This window comes from Nelusetta ayraudi, unplaced genomic scaffold (genome assembly GCF_046127955.1).
Source record: "Nelusetta ayraudi isolate G7.1 ecotype Tasmania unplaced genomic scaffold, CSIRO-AGI_Nayr_v1 ptg000135l, whole genome shotgun sequence".
Classification (NCBI taxonomy): domain Eukaryota; kingdom Metazoa; phylum Chordata; class Actinopteri; order Tetraodontiformes; family Monacanthidae; genus Nelusetta; species Nelusetta ayraudi.
In genome coordinates, this window is record NW_027466185.1 from 6,423,994 (window position 1) to 6,448,077 (window position 24,084).

The 24,084-nt window shown below is 44.8% G+C and overlaps 2 protein-coding genes and 1 long non-coding RNA gene across 4 annotated transcripts in view; 1 reads left to right on the forward strand and 2 right to left on the reverse strand.

The window, feature by feature from the left end:
* The first annotated feature begins 7 nt into the window (after positions 1-7).
* On the forward strand, positions 8-20,863 carry ccdc3a (coiled-coil domain containing 3a). Of its 2 annotated transcripts, none has more exons than XM_076012146.1 (3): positions 8-831; positions 1,295-1,472; positions 20,585-20,863. In XM_076012146.1, the coding sequence occupies exons 1-3, from the start codon at positions 425-427 to the stop codon at positions 20,780-20,782; spliced, it is 783 nt and encodes a 260-aa protein (XP_075868261.1). In that variant the 5' UTR covers positions 8-424; the 3' UTR covers positions 20,783-20,863. The 2 variants fall into 2 exon arrangements, with proteins under 2 accessions (XP_075868261.1, XP_075868260.1); XM_076012145.1 differs by lacking the exon at positions 20,585-20,863 and adding an exon at positions 8,086-9,190 and having other exon boundaries at positions 22-831.
* Positions 14,647-21,636, reverse strand: LOC142877481 (uncharacterized). The gene is made up of 2 exons (XR_012923857.1): positions 20,904-21,636; positions 14,647-20,800 (listed from the first exon to the last, which is right to left on the reverse strand). It is a non-coding gene; the product is annotated as an uncharacterized LOC142877481 (long non-coding RNA).
* Positions 21,637-21,667: 31 nt separating this feature from the next.
* The window catches only part of camk1da (calcium/calmodulin-dependent protein kinase 1Da), a 51,541-nt gene continuing 49,124 nt past the window's right edge, over positions 21,668-24,084 (reverse strand). The window contains exons 11-12 of the mRNA XM_076012136.1: positions 23,385-23,628; positions 21,668-22,228 (exon numbers count right to left, since the gene is read on the reverse strand). Of these exons, the coding sequence (XP_075868251.1) occupies positions 22,110-22,228; positions 23,385-23,628 (363 nt within the window). The 3' untranslated portion in view covers positions 21,668-22,109. The remainder of the gene's footprint in view (positions 22,229-23,384; positions 23,629-24,084) is intronic.

Sequence of the window (24,084 nt, forward strand, 5' to 3'; positions counted from 1 at the left end):
AAGGGCGGGAGCTCAGATGTCGGGGCGTCTCATCAGTCCTTGAAGGCATCAGGCGTGCGCACCGCTGAACCCTTGTCGCTCTGAGCGCGCACCGCTCGCTCAGGGAGGGATGTTGGCCGTGGGAGCGCAGCAACAGGTTGTTGGAGTTGGGGGAAGTTCCTGCAGACAGACTCTGACCTGAGAATCTCTCTAAGCATGTGCGGGATGAGTCAAACGGACGGTGCTGGAACACTGCGTTGAAAGTCACGCACGTTTTCAGATTTTTCTTTTTCTTTTTCTTTTTTTTATTTTATTCAATTTTTGGTTCATTGGAGCATCCTCAAGGTGCACACCACATGGGGTTTAGGTATTTGCGAAACATCGGATAAGAAACGTGTCAAAAAGTTTTCTTTTCTTGCAGAGTTTCTGTTTTAAACACTCCGGGATGTTTCCGTCGGTTTTCCTTGTCGCGGCGCTCGGCGTCTTTGCGCATTTGGACACTTTTACGCACGGCTGCCAGCTGCCCACCGAGTGGCGACCACTGAGCGAGGGCTGTCGAGCGGAGTTGGCGGAGATCATAGTGTACGCCAAGGTGCTGGCCATCCACCGGGAGCCTCTGGGCGCCGGGGCCGGCAGCCTGTACAACTCTCTGCCCTACGGGTTTGGCTACGGTTACGAGGGCGCGGAAGAAGGGCTGCTGTACTCCGCCGAGGTGGAGCTGCTGTGCGATCAGGCCTGGGGCAGCATGCTGGAGGTTCCATCCGGATCGAGGCTCAACCTAACCGGCCTGGGCTACCTGTCCTGCCAGTCTCACACTGTGATGGAGAACTATTCCTACTTCTTTTTCCTCAGGTGAGGCCTCAAAGGAAAGTTAGACTCTTTTTTTTTTATTATTTCTAATTTGCAGACCTTGCTCACAACAGCAACAACAACAACAACAACAATAATGTTTTCTTTAAAATGTTTTTATTTTTCCCCAAAGACATATGATCAATTTGTCAGATGACTTAACACTCACCGGTTGTTGTTTTTTTTAGGGAGGGGGTTGTCATTTATTAAAACGCTCCATATTGCGCAAAAATATACACCTTCCATTTCTCCTCTAATCTGTATGAAATGTCAAGTATCAACATCAAAATGTAAATAAGATGCGTCCAACTTCGCTCGCTCCACTCATCTGAAAGTCCTGGCAATCAACACTTTGTGATGTCACAAAGGGTACCAGTGATATTGCACCCTAAAGAAAAACAGCATTCGAAACAGACTGTGGCTATAGCAGCGTACAATCTCTGTTTCTCTCTCTTTTCCCCCCCAGGATGGACGAGAACTACAACATCCTCCCCCACGGCGTCAACTTCCAGGATGCCATCTTCCTCGACACGGCAGAGAACCGGCGCACCTTCTCCAGCCTCTTCCAGTTCTCCAACTGCACCCAGGGGAGCCAGCCCTTCCACACCTTCAGCCCCGAGTGGGACACCCAGGAGGACAGCAGGGTAGGCATCTTTTTTTTTTTTTTTTTAGGACGCCATCGTCACGCTTGGCTGTGAATATACGTACTGGTACTGGGTGTTTGTGCGTGTTGGATGGATGAGTCCGGCCCCTTTTTAGTGTGTCTGTTCGCGGGCATCCAATCCTGACAGGGCTTCAAGAAAGAATATACAGCAATTCCCTGAAACAGTGAGTTAGTAGTTACAACAAAGGAGGCCTCACCCTCCAGCAGAACAAAGTCAACCGTTTGGTCAACCGCTGCGTCTGAAACAGGGGTCACCGACCTCTATGAACCTGAGAGCTACTTCATACTGATTCATACGAAGGACAACCAGTTTGCTACATTCTTCTAAAATAGCACATTTTCTCAGTTAGCCTTTATTTATATATTATTATTAATGACACTGATCTATGTGATGATTATCAACAATGACAAACAAGGTTGGATAAAAATGTAATTTTAGACGCAGCTCACCGAGTTGTGCTATTTTCGCCCGCAGGCCACATGAGTCGGCCTGCGGGCGACTCATGTGGTCTATGGGGGCGACCTGGTGCCGGCGGGCAACATGTTGGTGACCCCTGGTTTAAAATGTCCATAGGTGTGAATGTGGGTGTGTGTAAGGGCCCACAGACCCAGAGTGCAGATTTAAGCAGGGCCGCCGTCGTGCTTTGGAGATCAAAGCAGCAAAAGTGAACGGCCGCAGTTTTCTCCGTCTCAACTCCACCTCAGGCGGACAGGATGCTGGCCGCCCGAGGGTCAGAGGTCAAATAGCAGAGATTGACATCTCTGACAGGCGGCGGTCCGGGAGAGCGTGTCCGTCACCGTATCAGATGGAAGAAACGTGACCCGCCGACCTGGGACCAATCAGAGATAAGGCATCACTGCAGGAGGAGAGGTCTGCTGCTCTGGTGGAGCGAGTCAGTCTGGTTGGTTGCACCTCAGACCAGGCACAGCATGGGGACCAGAAACCTCACAAACTGACTAGACAGCATCCTTGAGTAGCATCAAACGGAATCTATTTTAATCTATTTCTATTTCCCACACCCTTTTTTTTCAAGCCAATAACTCCCATTAAATGTTGCACATCGACCTAAAATGCCGTTAAACTTGATCTCCCGCCTGTGTTGAATCGTTTAAGTTGTCAGTTGAATTCATCCTCATTTCCTTAAGAACTGAACAGTCTCAGCAGACTTTTCATTTGAGTCTAGACTTCAAAACTGCCCCAGACCAAATTTAGCTTTTTCAATTTAAATTAGGTGTTTATATTAGGATTATTAAAATTAGGACTTGACTATTTCATGTCCTCGTGAGCTGAAGTTAAAAGGGACGACCTGAGTGCTCATTTGGATTTGAAATAAATTTGTACTGGACTTTCAACTAGTCTTAAGTTTCTCTTGAAATACACAAGTCCAGACTTGAGTTTTCTACTTGATACGTCTTGTTAGTTCTGATGGATTTGACTTCAAGTTTTTTCTGGAGGGTTTGAAACCTCTTGGACTTGGGGAAAACATCGTGGGTGTGTCAAAAATTACTCTTTGTGACCCATGTAGAATGATCTCTGATTTGGCGCTAGCGCTCTTGAAAGTCACCTCTGACTGGTCTTAAAGTGGTTTCAGCCTGAGTCAGTGCAAACTTGTTCCGGATTCCCCTTTGATTTGAAACTTGTGGCTACCCCAACAAGTGACCTAACGGCTAAGGGCTTTAAACTCCTGCTTTGTGATGAAGTTAGACTTTAACTTGAGAAAGGCCTTGATCTTTGACACTTTCTGCCAACAAAATTTGAATTAGATTCGTTTGAAAGGCTCATTGTGTGACTTGACTGAACTCCACAGGTCTTCTGTCTCCCCTTAACACTTAATCTCACCCTGACTTTTGTCAAATAGTTTGACATTTCAAGTGTTAAAGCATCTGTTTCACCACAGTAACCAACAATTTGACATGTTTGGCCAAAACAGACTCCGTCCACAGGTCTTGGGGTCATCTTTGCGACTTTGCAGCTTTCGATCTGATCTTTTTCTGCTGTGTTAGAGATGTGAAGTGTTTCCAAAACAAACAGCAATTGTTGTCTTACTCCCAACTGAAGAGCTTAGTGAGAGGTCCTCCTTCCCCTTCTTCTTCAGGTCTGACCTGCAGGGTCTTGGCTATGAGCTCGGAGGGTCATAGGTCGGCAAGGAAGAGGCAAAACACTCATTTGGTGGGCAAGCGCTTGCATGTACAGCCGGCGATCTCCGGGCAAGTCGGTGCAAAACAGGTGTTTTTCTCCAGGAATTTATGGAGGGGTGTTGGACGAAGACGGGCCTTCATCCCTCTTGCGGTTTTCGATTTATCCTCCCACTGTTGGCTTTGACTTTTACACTTGACAGAAATGGATCGGAACCAAAAAAAAAAAAAATTCACTTCAAAACCCAGTGTTTAAAAAAAAAAAAAAAAAAACAGCAGACGCTGTGTTTTCCCATGGCTGCATCTTTCCCTGAGTGAGCTGAGGTTTGGGGTTTTAACACTGAGCCTGGGTGAAATCGGGAGTGTGTGTGGGGGGGTGTTGTTGGTCCCTCAAGCCTCATGGGAACCAGACGGGCCTCCACAAGGACAGAAAAGAGACTTCCTCCACTCTTCACTCTGCCAGAAGCTTCAATTAGGTTTTGTTGATGCCCCCCCCCCACCCCACCCTTGGCTTTTATTTTTTTTTTCCTACAGCCCTCCTAGCAGCTTTGACCGTGAGCGGGAGTTGGCCCACTAATCACCTGTTCAAGTGAGATTGTGTCCTCTGGTAGGGGGGGAGTCACATCCGATTGTTTGTTTAAACTCTTGGTCTCGTTTTCTCGAGAGGCCGGGATTGAAGAAACGGGAGGTTCCCATGTCTGCAACCCACTCTGTCGCATTAATGAATGAACGCTGCCGCAGCCGCGGCTGGCAACCGAGTCGTAAACACCTCCGACTCCTTCTCTGACTCTCATTAACGTTTTTTATGTGGATGTTTTGCGGGGCCGGGAGACAGACGGTGCTTCTTTTTTTTTTTCTTTCTCCCTGGCGGCGCCAAAATGAATACAGTGCAAAAGCTTTATGGGCTTCTTTTCCACATCCAACCATTGTCCCCCAACCATTATATCTCCACTAATGTCTGCTGTGCACAACAGCAAACACAAAGACGCAAAAAGACACAAAGAAATGAAAAACCAAAACTCAAAGGGAGAACGTCTGGCTTGTTAACTTGCCAACAGTGAACCTCTGTGTGTGTGTGTGTGTGTGTGTGTGTGTGTGTGTGTGTGGATGTTTAAGTGTGCGTTACTTTCTTGTGTACTCGCGAGGACATTTCTGGCTGCTGGTGCTATCATTAGATGTCAGGATGAAGACTGAACTTTAGAGTCAAGGCATGAATTGAGGTTAGGTTAAGGTTCAGGTCATCCACTTCTGGGTCAGGGTGAGGGGTGAGGGTTTGGGCAGTACAAAAGGATGGAAAACGAACAGATGTTAGGCAAAAGTCCTCACAAAGACGGCTACACCAACGTGCGTTTAGGTGAGATGCAAAAGTGAAACCTGAAGACTGGAAGTTAGAAAAAACAAATATCGGAGGTCTGCAAGCCTTGGAGAACTATAAAATTCTGTTTATGTAACAATTTATAAACCTATTAACTGCATTTTTGTTGGTTATTGGCCACAGGGGGGCAGCACACCATTCGGAAAAGATAACACTGACATATTATTCCCTGGAAAATTTCTAATAGGTTAGCTTGGCCAGTGTGACAACTCCACCACAGTTCCAGCGTTAAAGTGTCGCTGTGCCAAACGTGTGTAAATTAGGGTCACGTGACACAAGCTGTGTTTGTGTTTGGGCCATTGTCAACTAATCCAACAGTAGATTCAATGTAATCAAGGATTTATTCAAAATTATATTAGAAAAAACCCCAAAACAAATTCCAATTCAAATCATTCAATCCATTCAAATGACAACATTTTATTTGAGCGGCGCAGTTTAAATCACTTTTAGTCTTTGTTTTTCACAGTAGCTTCAGGCTAACATCGTTGTTGGGCCAGCCAGCAAAAGTCCCTTGTGGGAGGTGAATTATGTTTGATCAATCCACACTCAGGATTCCAAAGAACGAGTTGAAATGTCTTTGTGCTGAACACCACAATGAAAGCCTGGAGACTCCGAAACCAAAAAGATCAAAACATCAGAGTTTCAGCAGCCTGAACCAAAACAATAAGATGAGAAGCACAACTGAACAAAAGTGCTAATAATTCACAAGTTAGTGAAAGGAGTCCGTGTCTATCGGTGACTTTATTTTCGCTCCCCTTTATTGCAGGACAATTTGTACATGTGTCTTCCCGTGTCCTCTTCATTCTGTTTACACAGATGATGCTTAACAGCAGGCAGGTATCGCCGGATGTTTTGACAGGTGGCGTGTGTTGGGTGTGTGTGTGTCCAATGAGAGTGTTCTGACAACCAATGCAAACTGCTCAAAGTTGTAAAAAAAAAGAAAAAGAAAAGGAAAAGGGGTTATGTAACATATTTGACTCCTACCTAAATGAATAGTTAGAAAAAGACTTAATTTGAAGGGTCATTTCACCCAAATTAGACAGTCACTGGGAAGGTTGGGGAAAAGATCATTCTAATCGAAGCATATTTTGAGTCTGTTTTAAGGTCTATTTAATGACCATTTTTCAACTTTTCAGAGTGAAAACTTACTGCTTAAAAAGTTGCGATGATGAGTGATATTTTTATTGTGACATACTGTATATATTGTGACGTTACTGTGGCATTCACAAAAACCGTAAGGTGTGCATGCCTAATTTATCAGTGGGTGCATGTTTTTCGGATTTGTACAGCTCCTCAAGACTTTTTTCTATCTTTAGTTTGAAGCTAACAGAGCCGACAAATGCCCTTGCCGCTACCACGTCTTATTCGCACGCCCAAACCTCATTGGACTTTTTCGCAACCCTCAAAGGTCAAGTTGTCACTACGCTTTAACACGAGCACTCTTGGAAATTAAGAACCCTGATAAACAAGCTCAGAGTGACTCACTGCAAAACAAGTGACTTACTTAACAAAGTGAAACACATCCACTGACTTTAGGAAACGTTCCATCTGATGCGTCAAGGTTCATTTAGTCTCATCATCAAACAGCCAATGAACATCATGAAGCAAATACTTCCTCTTCGATCGAGGCCCTCTGTTAGTTGTCGACCGATGGAGCCGAACCCAAAGCGAGACATTTCAACCGCTGGTGTACGGCAACAGACTCCCAGTGAAAGGGTGGCGCGGCACATGAACATACTTATCTTTCCCCCACTGTGATTACAAGAGCGCTCATCCCCTGTTCACCCCGCTGGCGGAGGGTCACCCCTGGGTCTCCCGATGACATGGAAAATTAGGGGCCCGGGAACATCAAAGTGTGTGACCCTGGCATTGACAAGGGAGGTTCATGTATGTTTCACAGGGGTACATGAGCAGCGGACGTGGTCCTATCGGTCTCTACGTTTACATGCCGCTCGAGAAAACCAAATTGTTGCCTTAGTCTGACTATGACTGGACAACTGAAGTGCACGTAGAGGTGTTAGTCCGACTGAAATCAGCGATTAGAATTCGACTTTATGTAACGCCTTCGTCGGAGTTTAACTGGACAATGCATGTGTGCATGCTCCACACCCACCCGCGCTGGCGTCTGCCCCAGAACAAAAACATTTGAGATCTTTCAACGTGTGGCGTTTTTGTGTATAACTGAGGACATCATTCCTTTGCAGAAGCAGTGTGCAAACTTTTGTAGTTAATTTGTGTTCCCTGAAACACTATAACACAATACACAACATGTTCCAAGTGATTTTAATGAAAGTAAATTTTGTGTACGTTTGTGAATTTCTGACCAATCGGTGGTGCTGGCGAAGCACATCAGTAGCTGTTCCGTGAGGAAACTCGTTAAATTGAAGACCAGTGCGGACACTACACCAGTGTTGTATCGCGCTCCAGTTGTTTTTGTTATTGTGTGATGAAAGAGGTTAACCGGAAGTTAACATGCTAAAAAGACTCAAATCGCCCCCCAGAGTGGGGGAGGAGGAGGACCCATCACCGTCAATAATTCAATTTTCTCAGCTGCATGTAAACTGGGACAAGGAGAGAAGTCCGTTTAGACGAGAAAACCGAATTATGAGCTTAGTCTGATTAAGCTCTACATGTAAACGTACTGACTGGGAGTGTACCACTGGGAGTTGGTGGAGGAGGGATGGGTGAAGGATGGGTGGGGGTCCAGGGTTTGGATAAACATCGCTGATAAGGGTCATCGGCTCCGATTCTTGTTCCCAGTCTCCATCCTATTTAAGTGTTCTTGGGTTTTAGCGAGGAGGAGAACACAAGCGGGATTTAATAATGGCTTGTTGTAGTTAGGGTGGGGGAGGGGATCGGGGGGACAGGAATTTAATATCTCTTTTTTTTTAATTTTATAGAAGATGCTGGGAAAATCGCATCGCCGGTGCTCCCACAGCGGACATCCAGCTGGCTGAATGGCAGCAACAGTTTGCTTTTCACGTTAAGAAAACAGCCATTTTTCCCCCTGTATGCTGACTTACCCCCCCCCCCCCTCTCTCTCTTTTTGCCCCCCTGGCCCCCTCCCACTCCCCACCTCCAGCTGATGTGCTCCTCGGTGCAGGCGGCGCTGTTCGACGAGGAGGAGCGGGGCCGCAAGGTGCAGGAGCGGCTGGCGGCGGCCGAGCGCCGCAACCGGCAGCTGAAGGAGCGTGTGCGCAAGGTGAAGCGCTCGCTGAGGAACGCACGCAAGGCGGCGCGCCGGGCCGAGCAGGAGGCGCGCGAGCTGCGGGAGAGGCTGAGGGCGACGGAGCGCAGGGCCGGACACCACCTCAACGCCATCTCACAGGAGGAGGCGCAGCCGGCGCGCTACGCCAGCACGGCGGTGCGGCCCAAGATCAAACTCTAACCGCTTCCACTGGAGCACCTCCACCACCACCTCCACCCACCCCACCCCCAAACACAGCGCCGCCGTAGGAAAAGACTGGTATCTGGCGGAGGAGGTCAAGAGGGGGCCGCTGGGCGGTCTCCGTGCAAGGGGAGAAACGATGGCAACTGTCACATATGAGTTAACAAACCCTTTTAGACTTCTAGTCTGCATTAACTGCCCTGTGAACTGACTCATCTTCCTTTAAATTCAGAAGTGCTAGTTTATTTATGTTTGTTGGGAAACCTCCCACCAGTGTAGTTCAGTTTCTGCTCACCTTTTTTTTTTTTCCCCACGCAGGGGCGACACTCTTACCGTGGTGGAAAAATGCATTACTCCCTCCTTTTTTCTGTTTATTGTGAGCTTTTCCCAACCCAGGTTAAGATGATGAGGAGAAAATATATGACAGTGGAAGACAGAAGTTGCTAGAACAAAGAAAATAACACATTGCACTCACATCTTTGAATGTTTGATTCAAAATTTAATTGTGACTCCAACTTGTACTCCCTCTACTAACTTGCATTGCTGAGTGGCAAGGGTTGCTCTTTAAAGGGGCCCTCGCCGCGTGAAACCCAACTTGCTAACTTGTTTTCAACGGCTTTGACATCAGGAGAATTAATAAACTAATCACCTTTTGATGAACAGTCCACTCTGCTTATGATCATTAAAAAAAAAGCATGGATGAGTTCTCCAACAGGTTAGCAGTTAGCTTTGTGATGTCAGCACCCAGTAGTTTCTCTTTTAGAACAAATATAGAAATATTTTGTCACAGAAATAAGTGCATCCAGCACTAGCTCAAGTATAACATCCAGTGATGTGTTCGCATCAAGCTTGTGGGCTGAGAGGTAGTTACTGACTTGAATCAGTAATCCATTACCTACTTGTATACGTGTATATCTAGTATGAATGGTAATTGTAGACTACATTTAAATCACTGGGAGCTCATCTAAATTAAATACATGGAAAGCTAACAAAGTGAATTGGTCTGTTGTGGCCAGACCAACGATGTAAGCGTTTAATACAGGTGTTGAATTAATTAAAAAGTGGGAAACCCTTCACAAAATAAATCAGTGAAAAAAACTATTGGACAATTTTTATTTCAGTCTAAAATGAAGGCAAATTGGATTTCTTCGCTACCAGAGGAGCTCTCATGCCTCCTTGTGGTGGCTTTTGTCACAACTAAACCCCGCCCTCAAAGGAGATTGCAATTGGTCCGGTCATATTTTGACCTGTTGAAATGAATGAATCGCCTCAGATCTGAAATTGTGAGGAGATGCAAGTAACATATCAGAGACAAACGGCAACTAGAGCAGCAATGGTAAGTTTAATCAGGCCAACTAATGAAGGTAAACGTTCTCCAATGTGTTCTTACTGTGCTGTGTGCGCTAATCATGTCTACTAATTTTAATTTAGCTTTTTGTCTCAAAATACAACATGACAAAGTCAGCCTGGAAACAAAGACATTTTGTATGTTTGTGGTATTTTTCGCTTTTCATGGACTATCTTGTGTATTTTTCTCTGATACAGCCTCCAGAGCAACGCTGTAGGCCATGTTTAATTCTTACAGACATCAAAGAAAGATCTGCAAATAGCCAAGTATGAGACAGTGTTTGCTTTGTGATTCATTGGTTTGTAATGCGAGTCGTTGCCATGAAGTCAAACAGGTCCGCGCGTTGAGCGTTTTCCCTCTGACGTGGATGAAGATCAGTGTGAACGTGACAATGTTTTGAAGTGGGATATTAACATCTGGGTCACTGAAGTCCAAAAAAACAAACAGTCGCACACACTCGGCAGTTCAGTTAAGCCTCGGAGCATCACACAGAGTGTAAAGAGAGGTTGAGGTCAGAGGAGACTTTGTATGTGTATGTTTGCAGTATTTGGGTGTGTGTATGTGTGTGTGTGTGTGTGTGTGTGTGTGTGTGCGTGCGTGTGCCAGAGGGAGAGTGCGAGAGGCAGAGAGAGAGAGAGAGAGATAGAGTGAGAGAGAGAAAGAGAGAGGGAGAGAGAGAGAGAGAGAGCGAGAGAGAGAGAGAGAGAGTGAGTGAGTATCTGGTCCATCAAGTGACTGGAATGTGTTTGTGTGGGCAGCAATGTTCTGAACAGTGGGACGCCGCCGAACTATTCCTCTAATTCGGGCCGGAGAAAGCAGAAGCCGCGGAGGGGAGGTGAGGAGCCGCCACATCACAAGACCAGCGGCGAGCAGAACGGAAATAAAGGAGCATTAAATCACGGCGGGGTGACAAATTGAGTGGCGGCGTGGACGGGGGAGAAAAGGGAGTCGAGGGGAGCTGTGGGCGGAGCTGTGGGCGGAGCTCGATGGAAGCCAGATCGCCTTTTGAAATTCTTGCAGTGAAAACGTTTCTGGAGGACATGCTGTAATCTTGCATGCAAAAAACTATTTTTGCTGTCATGCATCTGAGAGTTGCTGAAAAACTAAAGGTCAGTGGATAAGCTGTTGGGTTTGCTGATCTGCTGGGATTTTCACCACATCGCAACCATGTCCAGAGTTTTGCGGAGAATGCTCCCTAAAAGAGAAAATGCCCAAAAGACGTGTGGTCCTCCACAATGCCCAGTTGATGTCAGGGGTCAAAGTTCAGACTAGTTGTAGACCATCAAAAGGCAACGGTAACTAAAAATATCCACTGGTTGCAACCAGAGTCAATGGTGAAAAATGTCCTTTCTACTTTTAAGGCAAAAAGCCATTGAGTCCTGATCATCATCATGATACATCAGCGCTACTCTCCTGAGCATTAGCTAGGCTTGCAGTTACTTCCTGTACTACTTTGTCTTCTTCGCGGACTTCTGAGCGGTGACCTCCTGACTATCCCAGTTACTAAAGAGCTTAGTGGGATTGGACACACCTCCAGTTTTCAGACTTGCAACCTCGGGGTCTTATTTTCCTTCACAAATGTTAAAAATATCAGCATTGAGTCATGCAAAAAGAAAGTATCTATAACAAAAAAAAAACAGCAGCTTCTCCAAGGAGTGCTGTCCAGGCCTTTCAGGAAAATGAAGTCTGGGTCCTAAAGTTTTAAACACCTTCAGATTGGCTTGATGATGGAAGTATTTGTTTAGACAAAGGCCTGCAAGTCCAAGGAGAAACAATCCTGGGCTGCACACGTCGGAAAAGTAATCTAATGTTATGAACCACACCTTTAGATCCTTCAGTTTCCCCACTTGACGGGTATGGAGGCTTTTTGTTTGGCTTCAATCACTTTCACACCAAGGCTCTTTACCCAGGGGGGACTTGTGTGGTATTTGTGTCGAGCGGTCCCTGGCATCCAAATTGCTACATCGCCGCCAACTTCTGACTGCACTGCAACGCTTACAAATGTTCATTTTGACATCGATGTCACAGAGAAGATACATCAATTTGCCGTGCCAAGTGGGAGTTTTTGACATTTCAGTATCATCTGCTAATAGCTTTATCCTCTCACAAGAACGGAAAGGAAAAAAACAATACCCTTTTTTTTTTTTGGTTGTGCTACTGTACGATTCATTATCGATCGGTTGACTCTTTTCTGCCTGAACTGCACTCGCACAGCTGAGATTCCCAAGCACGGCTGGCCCCTTCCCGGAAACCGAGCCTTATCTCCCAGTTTCAGATGAGCTGCCTGTAATTAAGCTTGCGGCGAGGAACAAAACAACTCGTCTCCGTGGGAGCGGTGGTGGCAGCGGCGGCTGAAACCCTTCAACGTTGGAAGGGAGACAGCAGAGAGTCGGGCACAGCTCCCCGAATCAAAGACCAGGGGCTAAGAAGCTGAGAGATCAGTGACTGCGAGCGCAAACACACTCGCGGCTTGACAGCCAAAGACAACAAGCTGTGTGCGGCTGTGTGTGTACGTGTGCATTTTTATTTTATTTAATTTTTTCCCGGCATAATGCATTCACACTGCTGGGCATGAGTGCAGAGGGGACGTAAACTTGCTTTGATTTTGCAATTTTGACTTGAGGGCTGTGCTACGTGCGTGAGAGATGAATAATTGGGAAAGGGCCAATGTGTGCAGGGTGTGCAGAGACTCCAAACAAATATTCCTATTAAAAACTAACATCAACACAACCTTAATATGATCCCCAAACCCTGAAGCCAGTGCCGCTCGGCGGGGGCCACTCTCAATCACAAATGATGTCTCCCACCCTTCTGGGGATGTGACTCAAGACTGAAGAAGGCTGGTGGAGTTTTGACTCAACGTAAGCCATTAGCTGGCTTAGTAAGCGCGGCGTTGACAGGGCGCATGGGCACAGGAAGAGGACTGGAAGCCTCCCGGTCTCGCGCTGATACATAGACTCCCACTAATTGTTTTCCTCCCTCTGAAATATTTGTACGAGAGCCAGTGGAAAGCGAAAAAAAAAATCCACCCTCGCTCAGTCTCACAGTGCCCCCAGTTTTAAAATTCAAAAGTTTTTTCAAACGGCAGAAGGAGCTGCTTCCTTTAATTTTTAAGCAATCGTCTAACCTGGTGGGAACTCTGTTTAATAAACCAGCAGCAGAGCGTTTTCATCTTTAACTTATGGGATCCAGCCCCCTTCTTCTTTGATTCTCATATTTTCAGCCAAGGATTTTCAGTTTTGCCTGGATGACTGTATTACCTGCAGACGACCGTCTCTAAAACCAGGATCATTTATCAAAGGTCAAAGGTCATTTTAAAATTAATGTCTGAACTCTTTGAATCTAAAGGCGGATTTTTCTTTTTTTTTCTTTAAAAAAAATAAAAGTTATAGTAAACATTTGCCAGTGGGCAGCACCAACTGGCTTAAGGTAATCAGAAATAATTAACAATTTTGTTCCAGTCAGCCAGGTTTATTATATCGACTGTACTCAGGTAGATCAAAGGTTAGGATTTGGAAGGAGAATAATGAATAAATAGAGAATAAGGGAGTAATAAAGCAAACATGAACCACAACGACTTCCTCTGTAAACCAAGTTATCAAGTGCTACGTAAAGTGCTTTGCAGCATTCGCACCGATTGATTGTCGAAATAGAAATAATAAGCTTTTCAGGTGTTTCCAATGACACAAATAAAGATTGTGCTTCATTTAAGGTCAAAGACGTGTTGATCCAGGCCTGGCTCACTGGAAAACCTCTGCCTTGCTACATGGAGCGTAGCCCCATCAACCTTTATTACTTGCACCTGTGACTACAGGCAATTCCTCGTCAGCATTAACAAGCTGGATTTGTGCTGTGCAAGCCAGGCGAATAATTCAGTTTGTCCCAAATCACTCATGCATAAAACAATTAATATTTCAATGTATAAGCGAGCATAAGTACGTGAACCGCACCAAACACGTGCTGCTCTTGCGCTCAATATGGTCCAAATTTTTAGAGTGCAACAACGGGCACTTCACCTGCTCAATGAATGCCATGCTGGTGATGGGGCAAAAGTGGTGTAGGGGCGTTAGCGTGCTAGCCAAAGTCTGTAACCACAAACGAGCTGACATTCTCCCCAGCTAACGCAACAGAATTAATTCAGGAATTCATGCCGTGGAACATCGTTGCTTTGCGTGTGATAGACTGTGTTTTTTTTATTTTTGCAATTTTTCGATTTTAAATAAATGACAAAGAAGTAAAAGGCAATAGACCCAGTACTCAGCGGACGCTAAATCAAGTAAGCAAGGGACATTTTACCTAGATACTGGTCCAAAACAGCTACCCCGAGTTGTTGACTGTAACTGTAAATGTTGTGTTGTTTTTTGTTGTTGTTGTTGTTTTTGCCTGGGGTGGATGGGAAATCATCGGATGGGCAGCTGTGGATGCTCAAGAAGCTCTGCACTCTCACAGACAAACACTGATACTGCAGAAATGCTGAGAGGGCTTTTTTGCTGCTGTTGAAGCTTTTTTTTGGTTAACGTTGTACAACAGGCCCATTTTTATCTCAACTTGGTCTGAACCCTTTGTCGCATCTCCACAATCAGGTTCTGGTACCAGAATTTAAATGGCTGCCCCCATTTGTGCCAGACACGGTTTTTTCCTTTCTTGTTTTTTTTTTTTTTCATACCCTAATAAGGTCTCGCCCGCATGCGCTAGTAAAGGGAACATATGCCTCCCATGTTTGCAACATCTGTCTTCAGTTTGCTAAACATCTGTGCGGCATGGAGGCTGCATGTCTGTCAAGCGGCCAGAGAGTGTCTGCTGTATATCCACATTCATGCATCCTTGGGCTGGTTGAGTGTTGAAATGCTGACCTACAGTCCGTCCACTGAGAGCGAGGTTGCGCAAGTGAGCCAGCTCAGACGGGGTCGTGTTTATGATCATTCAGGATTTATTCCAGGAGAAATACAAACAGAAACACAATCAGTCGCTCTTGGCCTGTTGTCGTGATAACTCTGATAACTCTGATAACTCTGATATGTGCACATGATTGTCGAAGGCATCTGATATACAAGCCCCATTGAACAGAAAAAGTCGCAATCGTCACCACAGCACAGTAGGTGCGACAGGCACATGTCTGAGATGTGTTTGTGTGCGTGCGCGTGTGTGGGCGTGTGTGTGAGAGAGAGTGTGTGTGTAGTGACGACGGCGCACACAATGGGAGTTTGTTTGTGGTCACATGCAAGGAGTAAATACAATACAGCCAGCCGACACTGGACTGTGGACGAGGACATCCACAGGGAGACGCCGGGGCCCCAAAAGCCGTTTGTCCTGAAGCTGAGTGTGGAGAGAGGAGATTTCTGGCCAGATTAAAACACATTTAACTGGATTCACTGATGTTAAAAGGGAGAATGTACAATAACTGTGGCTGCGATAACACATCTTAAACCAAAAAATGAGAATCAAATATAACTTGACCAATAGCGATTAAAAAGGACTCGTAGCTTTAGTGTTCCCTCAGCCCCCTTAACATATATGCAGTTGAAAGAACGCAAGAAGGGTCGTACAGTTGACCATTGCAGCTGCTGTTATTTGGTATATCAATACAAGTATATATCTTGTAAAGTTTTGTTTGAAGTTTTTCTTGGCAGGACATATGAATAAGGCTTAAAAAAGAGGCCATGTAAGTTATTTCAAAATAACAAGTTCTCTTGTAAGCTACGGTTGCTAGATAGCTCTGGGTATTGATTTAGGCATGTTCAAGATCGTGGAAATTTCTACGCATTTGAATCACAGGAATTTGGCTTGTTGTCCAACAGGCGTTTCCACAGGTAGGTGGCAGAGTTGTCTGACCTTTTTTGGACATGCATATCTCGTGTGAGTATCTAAGGATTGACATGCTGAGTGGGCTAGCCTGAGGCTACTTTGGATTAGCATCTGACATCAGAGGTGAACACAGCTTGACAACAGTTAGTCAACAAGATGGCAGACTAGTTAGACTTGAGAACACATTCTGACGGAATGCATATTACTTTGTTGCTTTTTAAACAAGCTTTATTTGGTCTAACCATGTCAATTGGCATACAAGCAAATTAAAGACGTATGATTTCAGTTTCATCACTTAAGTAAGTGGCCAGGATTGGTTGGTTTGGTTGAATGAAACCTTTCAACGGGGATGTAGATCACCCAATGATTCCCGGGCGCAGCACTGCAGCTGCCCACCGCCCCCTCAGGGGATGATGGGTCAAATGCGGAGGACAAATTTTGCATCCTTCGGGATGTGACAATCACTGGGACTTTAACTTTAACTTAAAAAGCAGTATAGATTATTTCGGTCTTGAAAGTGTTCGTAGACTGTAAACCTGTCTTCATCTGTGACTAAACTCGGCTTTTGGCAACGCGGGCATCTCGACCTGTGTGTCTTTTACATAATACAGAAGTACAAACATCATACAAGGGCATATAAGATTTTACAAACACTCAAAGTGGAGTGGAATCATTGAAGCACTCCCCCCCCCCTACACACATGCTTGCATCTTCATCTTTTGCGTACAACACACTTGAGTGGCTTGTAAAAGAGTTTGAGTTGTGAGAAGAGTGGGCAGTCATCCAGGACAGTGTGCGTCCGAGACGGTCACAGGTTTGGATCTCTTCTCTTTGAATGGCGGCAAAAAAGAAAAACCCAAAACAAAAGCCTGAGTTCAGTAAACGACTTGAGCGTTTCAGCTGGACTGACAGTGAAATAGTAATAGTGCTGGAACACTGGTGGAGCTAGAGTGCAACTTGTGATTCGCACAGTATCCGAGAGCAAACCCAATCGGGTTGTGGTTTCGTCTTCTCCTCTGAATCATTCAACGTTCCGAAAAAGAACACAGTCACCTTCCCTTGACAAGCACTCGCGCACCCGTTCACTCTCACAAGCCTGAACAACAAAACATTTGTATATACGTTCTTGGAAATAATCATTCATATTCACAATTTATTTACAGTAGCATCTTAAATATGTAACGTTTCGTTCAGAATTTTTTTTTTTTTTAAACAGCAGACAGAAAAGGGAAAAGGGGAGAAATAAAGACACTCTGCAGCATGAACCTCAAACCGCTACCTGCCTCCTCGCAATACATTCGTAAACCGACTGGTCCAATCTGGAGTGGACGACATCACATTGAAACAAATTTATTCTTACAAACTTGGCTGACATTAATACCATCTGGGCCAGTACAACGCTTTGACAACATCTCTCATTTCATATTTAGTTTTGATATATATATATATATATGTATATGTGTGTGCGTGTGTGTGTTAGTGTACATATTTTGGTTGACTGTCTGGCCTTGGAGGCAGCATTGTACTCTAATTTAATAACGTTGAATGTGTTCTCACTGACGTCATTTCCCTTCTTTTGTCAATACAAAAACAAACTACAACCACAAAAAAAAAACAACACAAAAATGAGGACAGACTTAAGAATGTAAAAAAATAAAATAATGCATAGTAATCAGGGGGGATGTAATGTGGAAACTGTGAATAATGGGATCAAGGTGGTCACTGTAATAAAGCCCTTACATGTTTGAGAGTCCCCTCTCAGTGACACGTGGATAATTAAACGTTATTTTTAGAGAGTGTTTTGCAAGGAAAACTTGAACGGAGACACATGGCTGATCTCATTCTGAACAAACAAAACAAACAAACAAAAAAGGCTAACCATTGCTAAATCACAAGACAATGTCGAAACAGCAGTGCAATAGATCTGGTTTGTGTGTTGGTTGGTGGTGGTGAGTACGTGGTTGCCCTCCATACATAAGTATCACTGAGTAGAAATGACAGGTTTCTGCATCTTTGTACATTTCAACAAAAGCTTTCCCTACATTTGTATTTTTCTTCCAAGCTCACTGACCTCCAACACACATTGACATTTCATACTAATTCACACATTTTGGGGCATGTTGGGCTGCTGAGACAAGCAAAATCCAGAGGGTAAAAGATTTCTTATCTCGTTCAGTATCTTCTTTGGACGGCTACAGACTGTGAGATTTTAACAGTGTTGAAGAGGTGACAGTGAGCTCTGATGTACGACACGGTTCTACTAGTATGGCTACCACCAATATGTTGTGCGGCAAATTGGTTGTCCAAAATTATTGCAAACTGTCGTTGGTTGATTGTGTGAATAGACAACCCCGAACACTGTTTTAGAAGCAAAAGCAAAGACGTCACAGAATTTTATCTCATGACTTCTATGTCTGGGATCTGCTGAAAATCGTACAGCGTGCAGCTACCCTTTGACCTTTAGGGATGGTTGACAGAACAATCAGCCATTTATCTTAAGGGAAATAAAGAACAAAACAAAATAAAAACAGATGAATCATGCACCATTGAGGGACAACGACATTTCAAATTCACCATCACAATTATGGCCGATGGAGTTAACTCTGTCCCACAATTTAACAGCCGTGCGGGAAAGGAGGACACCAAACAGATGCTAATTGTCATTTTTCATCTAAATGAGGGTGATCCAGCAAGTTGAAGAGTCAGGAGCTGGTGGCCAAAAATAAGGTAGAAAAAGAGGGGTGAAAAACAGTGGAATGGAGAAAGAGACGTTAAAACCCAAACCTGAAGACAGAAAGAGGATAAGACCTAAGAGTCAAGAACCGAAGGAAGTCCTTTTAAATGAAAGACAACACCAACAGAGATGAAGACTGGGTTGTAATCACAAAGATTTAATTGTAGTTTGATGATGCAAAATAAGAAGAGCTAACCCTACTCGTGAACTCACACTATTCTCCTTTTTTGACCCAGATCACCCATTCTAAGAGCAACCTGTCAATAAGCCTCCTCTGTCCTCTAAGAATCTAATCTCTCTCCACATATTTTGCAGCTGGAGTTCAGCCCTTTTTTTTCCTTTTTTTTTTCTCTTAAACTTCATGTGCGTCTCAAATGGCTTCGCAACCGACTGGGTGTGTTCCAGCCGATTCATCAAGTAGAAGAAACCGAATAGTCTCTGCCACTCGCTCATCTTTGGCTACGGCTCACAATAAAGGGATCAGCAGGGTTCCGTGCGATAAAGACGCGACTGATATGTGCGAGTGAGCAGCCGACGTCGTGCGAGCTCCGTTTCCATCGGCTGTGTCTGCAAGGTCGCACTGCTAGCTACTGTCGCTGCCCCAGTAGCATCACCGCAGAGTCTAGGTGAAGCCTAAATCCCATGAGAGTACTCAGGCTTTCTCAAAATACTGAGGTTCCTAATCTACCTTCTACTGACAGGATGATCACTGACGTTCAGAATTTTACGACAACTTTGACTGGACTGTATAGACACCAAGTGACGAGGAAGGAAGCCTTTTGGGTAAAAAAAAAAAAAAAAAAAAGGATATATAACACAACACAGTAGACTGAGAGTAGATGTGGCTTCACAAAACCAGGAATTGGAACAGAAGCCTTGGTCTGGTTAAAGGTTAAGTGTGTAATATTTGGAGATTTTGAAGAAGAAAAAGCAACAAACAAGTGGTCACATTTTAGATTGATGCGTCTTTCACTCTCCCTCCCCGTACTGAGCTTGCCAGTGAACTACGGTGGCATGCACACCCAAATTTGGATACCTTGACTACCTTCTTCTTTGTTGGTTTATTTGAATCACCCTAAATACGAAACTGACCGTCAGGCAGCTTGAGCGTCCAAGTTGGACTTCCTTCAAATTATAAGCTTTTACCAATATAAAAATCATAAATCAAGCCAAATATTACACACTGGACTTCAAACATATCAGAAGGGACAAACATGGGTGGGGACTATCAAGACCCAGTGTGAGTTCTTACATGATATAAGGTGCACATGTGCAAGGAAACTCGACATCTTTGATAGATGGCTATGGCTACGCAACTTGGACAAACCAAGCGCTTTGCAACCTCAATTTCAATGTAGTTCATGTTAAATTTACTGCCTTTATAACATACCTTAATTGTTGGAATTGAACAAAATGCAGTCTGTTTTTACTGGCATACCATTAGACACGCAACTGTAAGTTTGTCCGTAATGCCTTGAATGCAGAATGGTAGTGGTAGTGCACGGTAAGATATCTCATAACAAAACTTGGATGCATCTCATCATGTGCTGGTATCCATGTGGTTTGTCTACGTGCTGTAGGTGTAGCTGACTGTCAAGGTCAGATTCTTTTGCACAAGTGTACCACCAACAACGCACATGGACTCACATAAGGGTTTTAACATTCAGCGTTTGTCATTTTTCTTGTTTTTTACATTGGTAAAACCAACCACCATTGACATCACCAATACTCCAAGGCTCCAATCTGTTCTATTCCCACAACTAGTGTACACCCCCACTACATACTAATAGTTCCTGTTGAGTCAGTACCTACTAACTAAAACTGTTTCAAGGAAGATCCATGTAGAAGATAAGTGGTTCCTAATTCCTCTGGTGCAAACAATTAAAAAGGGGGGTAGTTCCTCAGATGGGTTGAGGGACTCATGACACTTTCTACTGTGTGGAAGGCATAATGAGGCGCCGGGGTGGCATGAACCGAACAGAAGCCGCAGGGTGAAACAAAGTGTGCACAAGTGTTGACAAACAGAATCACTTCTTTAACATTTGGGATTCCAAAAGTCAGCGCTTCCGAAATGTTCCAGCCTCGGGTCCCCTGTGCTGTGCAGCTAATGTCCGACGTTCCTGGTTCCTTAGCCGTGAAGCCGCAACTAAAAACGCTGAGAGAAACTTTCCAAACCAGAAAACATTAAGTAAACGCCAGCTCACAGTGCAACTGCAAATTTTCCCTGAGCACTTCTGAACTGGATGCAGCTTAAGAATGCAAAAAGGTGATCATGGCTTCTTCTTCTTTTTTTTTTTGAAATCGAGGAGGGGCAAGGAGGGAACAAACAGCAGGCGGCAGCTCCGCACACAACAACCGCTCCTGGCGGTTCAGAGGGTCACGGTGAGACCTTCTGGCTGCTTCGCTTGGGGAAATCGAGGAAGTCACCAACATTCTCCAATGGAGGCAGTTTTCCTGCAAGTACTTTCATCTGTCTTGATCCAAACCTGCTCTGTGTCTCATAGTAACCTGCATGTGTGTCCCTTAAAGGGTGATTGTGTTATTAAAAAAAAAAAAAGAAAGAAAAAAGTAAGAGTAAGAAAATAACAAATAATTCAGCAACTTCCCGACAAAAACAAGTCTTACAGCATCTCAGCATCCACTCAGTAATAAAGTTGTTGTTGTTTTTCTGTGCATCTCTCCTCTGATAAATAACCGCGAGTGGACGGCGGCTTATCTTCGTCCCAGAAATACCTGAACCCTTCTGTGCAAAAATACATAAAGCGCTTACACTTCTTTTCATATCTCAACAGTCGTATTGGTACTTTTTAAAGCATCTTTTTAAAGCACAAACAAACAAAGAAGCTGAAAAGGACATAAAAAAGAAAAAACAAACCTAAAATGACTATATGGAGTCTTCTAACATGCACTTATCACTGTCATACTAGTTTGCTAAATTAGTCAATAAGTGTAAACAAATCATGTCACCTGCCACGATGCTGCATTAATGTCCCGCAGGAGGGGGAGGGGAGTCGTATGGCACAGAAAAGAAAAGAATGGAAGTGTCCCTCTGGGGGGTGAAGTCACCCAGAGTGTGATGCAAGTCAGAGGGGAAAAGAAAACACCGGAGGATTGTGGGGAGACAGAGTCGAGTCGAATAATTCGTCCTTCCACGACAAATTTTTGCGTGAGGTAGAGGCGGCCAATCGTCGCGGCCAGCTCCTCGTTTATTTACAGCCATTCAACTAAGCCAGCAAACAGTTTGACGATGCTGCGTTGCAAAAAGTTACGCGTGCCCACATTCAAAACGAACAGGAAGTGACGACAAAACAACCCAGTGGCCGCCGGTCGACGCTAATTTCGGACGACAAAAAACAAAAAAGTCGAAATTGAAGTGGTGCGGGAAACAGCAGGTTCATTCATGAGGGCGGAGTTTGACGTTTGACCGTCGCTGAACGTTACGATAGCGCCGAAGCCGCCGCTCGCCACCAGGGCCGACCGTGGCCGGATTTGCGAGCGCGCTCAGAGAGAGTCAGAGGCCACGCTGTCGCAGCATCCAGCAGGGGGCGCACGATGGGGGCGACGGCTGTGGCTTTGAATTGGTAGGTGGTGGTGGTGGGGGGGAGGGGGAGTCACAGTCCTCTGCTCCGCTCCAGAGCAGGGCGGGGCACTAGCTGGGAGGCATCCCAATAGAAACGCAGTGATTGGAGGCAGGGGCGAAGAAGAAGAAGGAGGAGGAGGAGAAGAAGGAGGAGGAGGAGGAGGAGGAGGCTCCTCCCCCTCCTCCAGCCCTCCGGTCTCGCCCAATCACAGCGCCGTGGCCTCCCAGCTCGTCCCCCGCAGGACCTGGCGTCACTTGGTCTCGGTGAGCATGGGGGCGGGGCCGGCCGAGGGGAGCGGCCGGTTCAGCTCCGCCCCCGCGGTGGCGGAGGACGCTAGGCTGCAGGGCGTCGCCGCCGGTGCTGGGACACCTGGGGGCAGGGGGGTGAAGGAATGAACGGATGCTTTTTCTACAACGATAGAGGTCCTTACACACCAATATTTTGAAAACCTCTTAAAGTCAATGAGACCATCCACACCGACAGCGAATTTCCACAGAGCGAAAAAGCGGCTGTTATTTTTTTCAGTCATGTCGAATTTTGTGCAGGTGAAAAACAGCGAACGGCTGGACCTCTCCAATCAAAATGATGTTGGCATGTCGACGACTTCACATCAAAACTTGGGTCATTTGTTCTCTCCCTTTTTTTTTTCATTGAAAATGATTGCGAGAATTCCAGGTGCGCAAGATTCTAAAAGTATTGTGTTTTGAAGAAATATAAAGCATGATACCATGATTTGTTTACTCAGTAAACAACTACAGTATACTACTTACAGTAGGTATAGCGCACATAACTGTGCAATCACACTAAAAGTGTGATTGTGACACAAAACTTTGTTTTAGAAATGTTTATTATTTTAAGCAATTTTAAAGCATTCAACTTCTGTAATGATGGCTGCATATTGCATACTAGGGTTGGGCGATATGACCAAAATTTTATATCCAGATACAATATACATCACGACAGCACATTTTTGGTAAATTCAATTAACAAACACTGTAAATATATTTTAGGGTGTTTTTATATTATATAAATTAAAAAATAATTATATTAAATCTATTTACTACAATCTACCCAATATTATTTTATGAACATAGTATTGTTTTATATGATTCTGATGGAGATTGTCTGGAATTGTTGTTGTTGTTGTGTTTCAATACACAGTATCTTTGGCTGATTTTCGTGCACTCGTAATGTTCTCAGAGCTTTTCAGTGGATTATTTCATGAAGCCGCTTATAATGGAGTTCAATGCAGAAATGAATCAGTGAGCCCAAACTTTTGAACGGTGGCGTATAAAAAGTATGTACTTTAGCAAGAAGACATAACTAAGGTCCATTTTACAAAATATTTAAACAGTATACCATAGACTGCATCGCCGACTGAGTAGTTTTTATACCAAATAAGTAAAAGTTTCATCAAATGTCCCAGTTGCCTCCTCTGATTTGTTATTTGTCTTGATAGTCTCAATAAACCTCAGACTGCCATCCAAAGAGCAAATAAAAAACCCAAAACCTGTTTTATACTCACATTCTTTGCGCGGAGCTGCCATGTTGTTGTCTGCCGTTGATGATTTGCTGGGGGCTGCGCCGGGCGCCTGGTTCTGCGCTGGCTGGACGCTGTTCTGGCTCTGGCCCGCCTGGACCTGCTGGAGCGGCTTCTGCGCCTGGCTCGGCCTGGTCGGCGGGTTGGAGGCGTCCATGCTGCTCCCCATGCTGCTGCCAAGCTGCAGGCGCCTCATGTGCCGCACCACGGCGGTGGCATTGAACGCTTGCTGGCGGCAGGAAGGAAACAGAACGAGAAACTCAGCCGTGACAAATGGCAAAGTGTGGCCAGTGTGTCAGATGATGATGATGAATGATGAGAAGAAAAATACAGCAAACAAATTGAATGTAGTTTTTCTTTCCTGTTGTAAAATTTGATATTTTGTCATACCAGCTGTGAGGTGAGGCTAACAGTGTTAAAGTGGAGCTACACTTTATGTAAATATGCTTGTTATTAAAGCCCTGTTAAAGGTCCAGAGTGTAAAAGTTGGCTTGATTTATGATTTTTACATTGGTAAAAGCTTAACACGCTGCCCGTAAATACATGAACAAGTTTATACTCGCAGTACAATAAAAGTCATTTGGTTTTTCTACCCTTAGAATATATATAAGAATATACATAGAGCAAAAAGCGTCTTGCTCCCAGTTAGCTGCCAGCTTACACCACCATTTTTTAGGGAAGCCCG

What these genes read in the sequence shown, in the direction of transcription:
- ccdc3a (XM_076012145.1), top strand. Translation starts at nt 425, where the DNA reads ATGTTTCCGTCGGTTTTCCTTGTCGCGGCGCTCGGCGTCTTTGCGCAT. An exon ending in TCCTACTTCTTTTTCCTCAG is followed by an intron (nt 832 to 1,294) that starts GTGAGGCCTCAA and finishes TTTCCCCCCCAG; the next exon opens with GATGGACGAGAACTACAACA. An exon ending in ACACCCAGGAGGACAGCAGG is followed by an intron (nt 1,473 to 8,085) that starts GTAGGCATCTTT and finishes CCCCACCTCCAG; the next exon opens with CTGATGTGCTCCTCGGTGCA.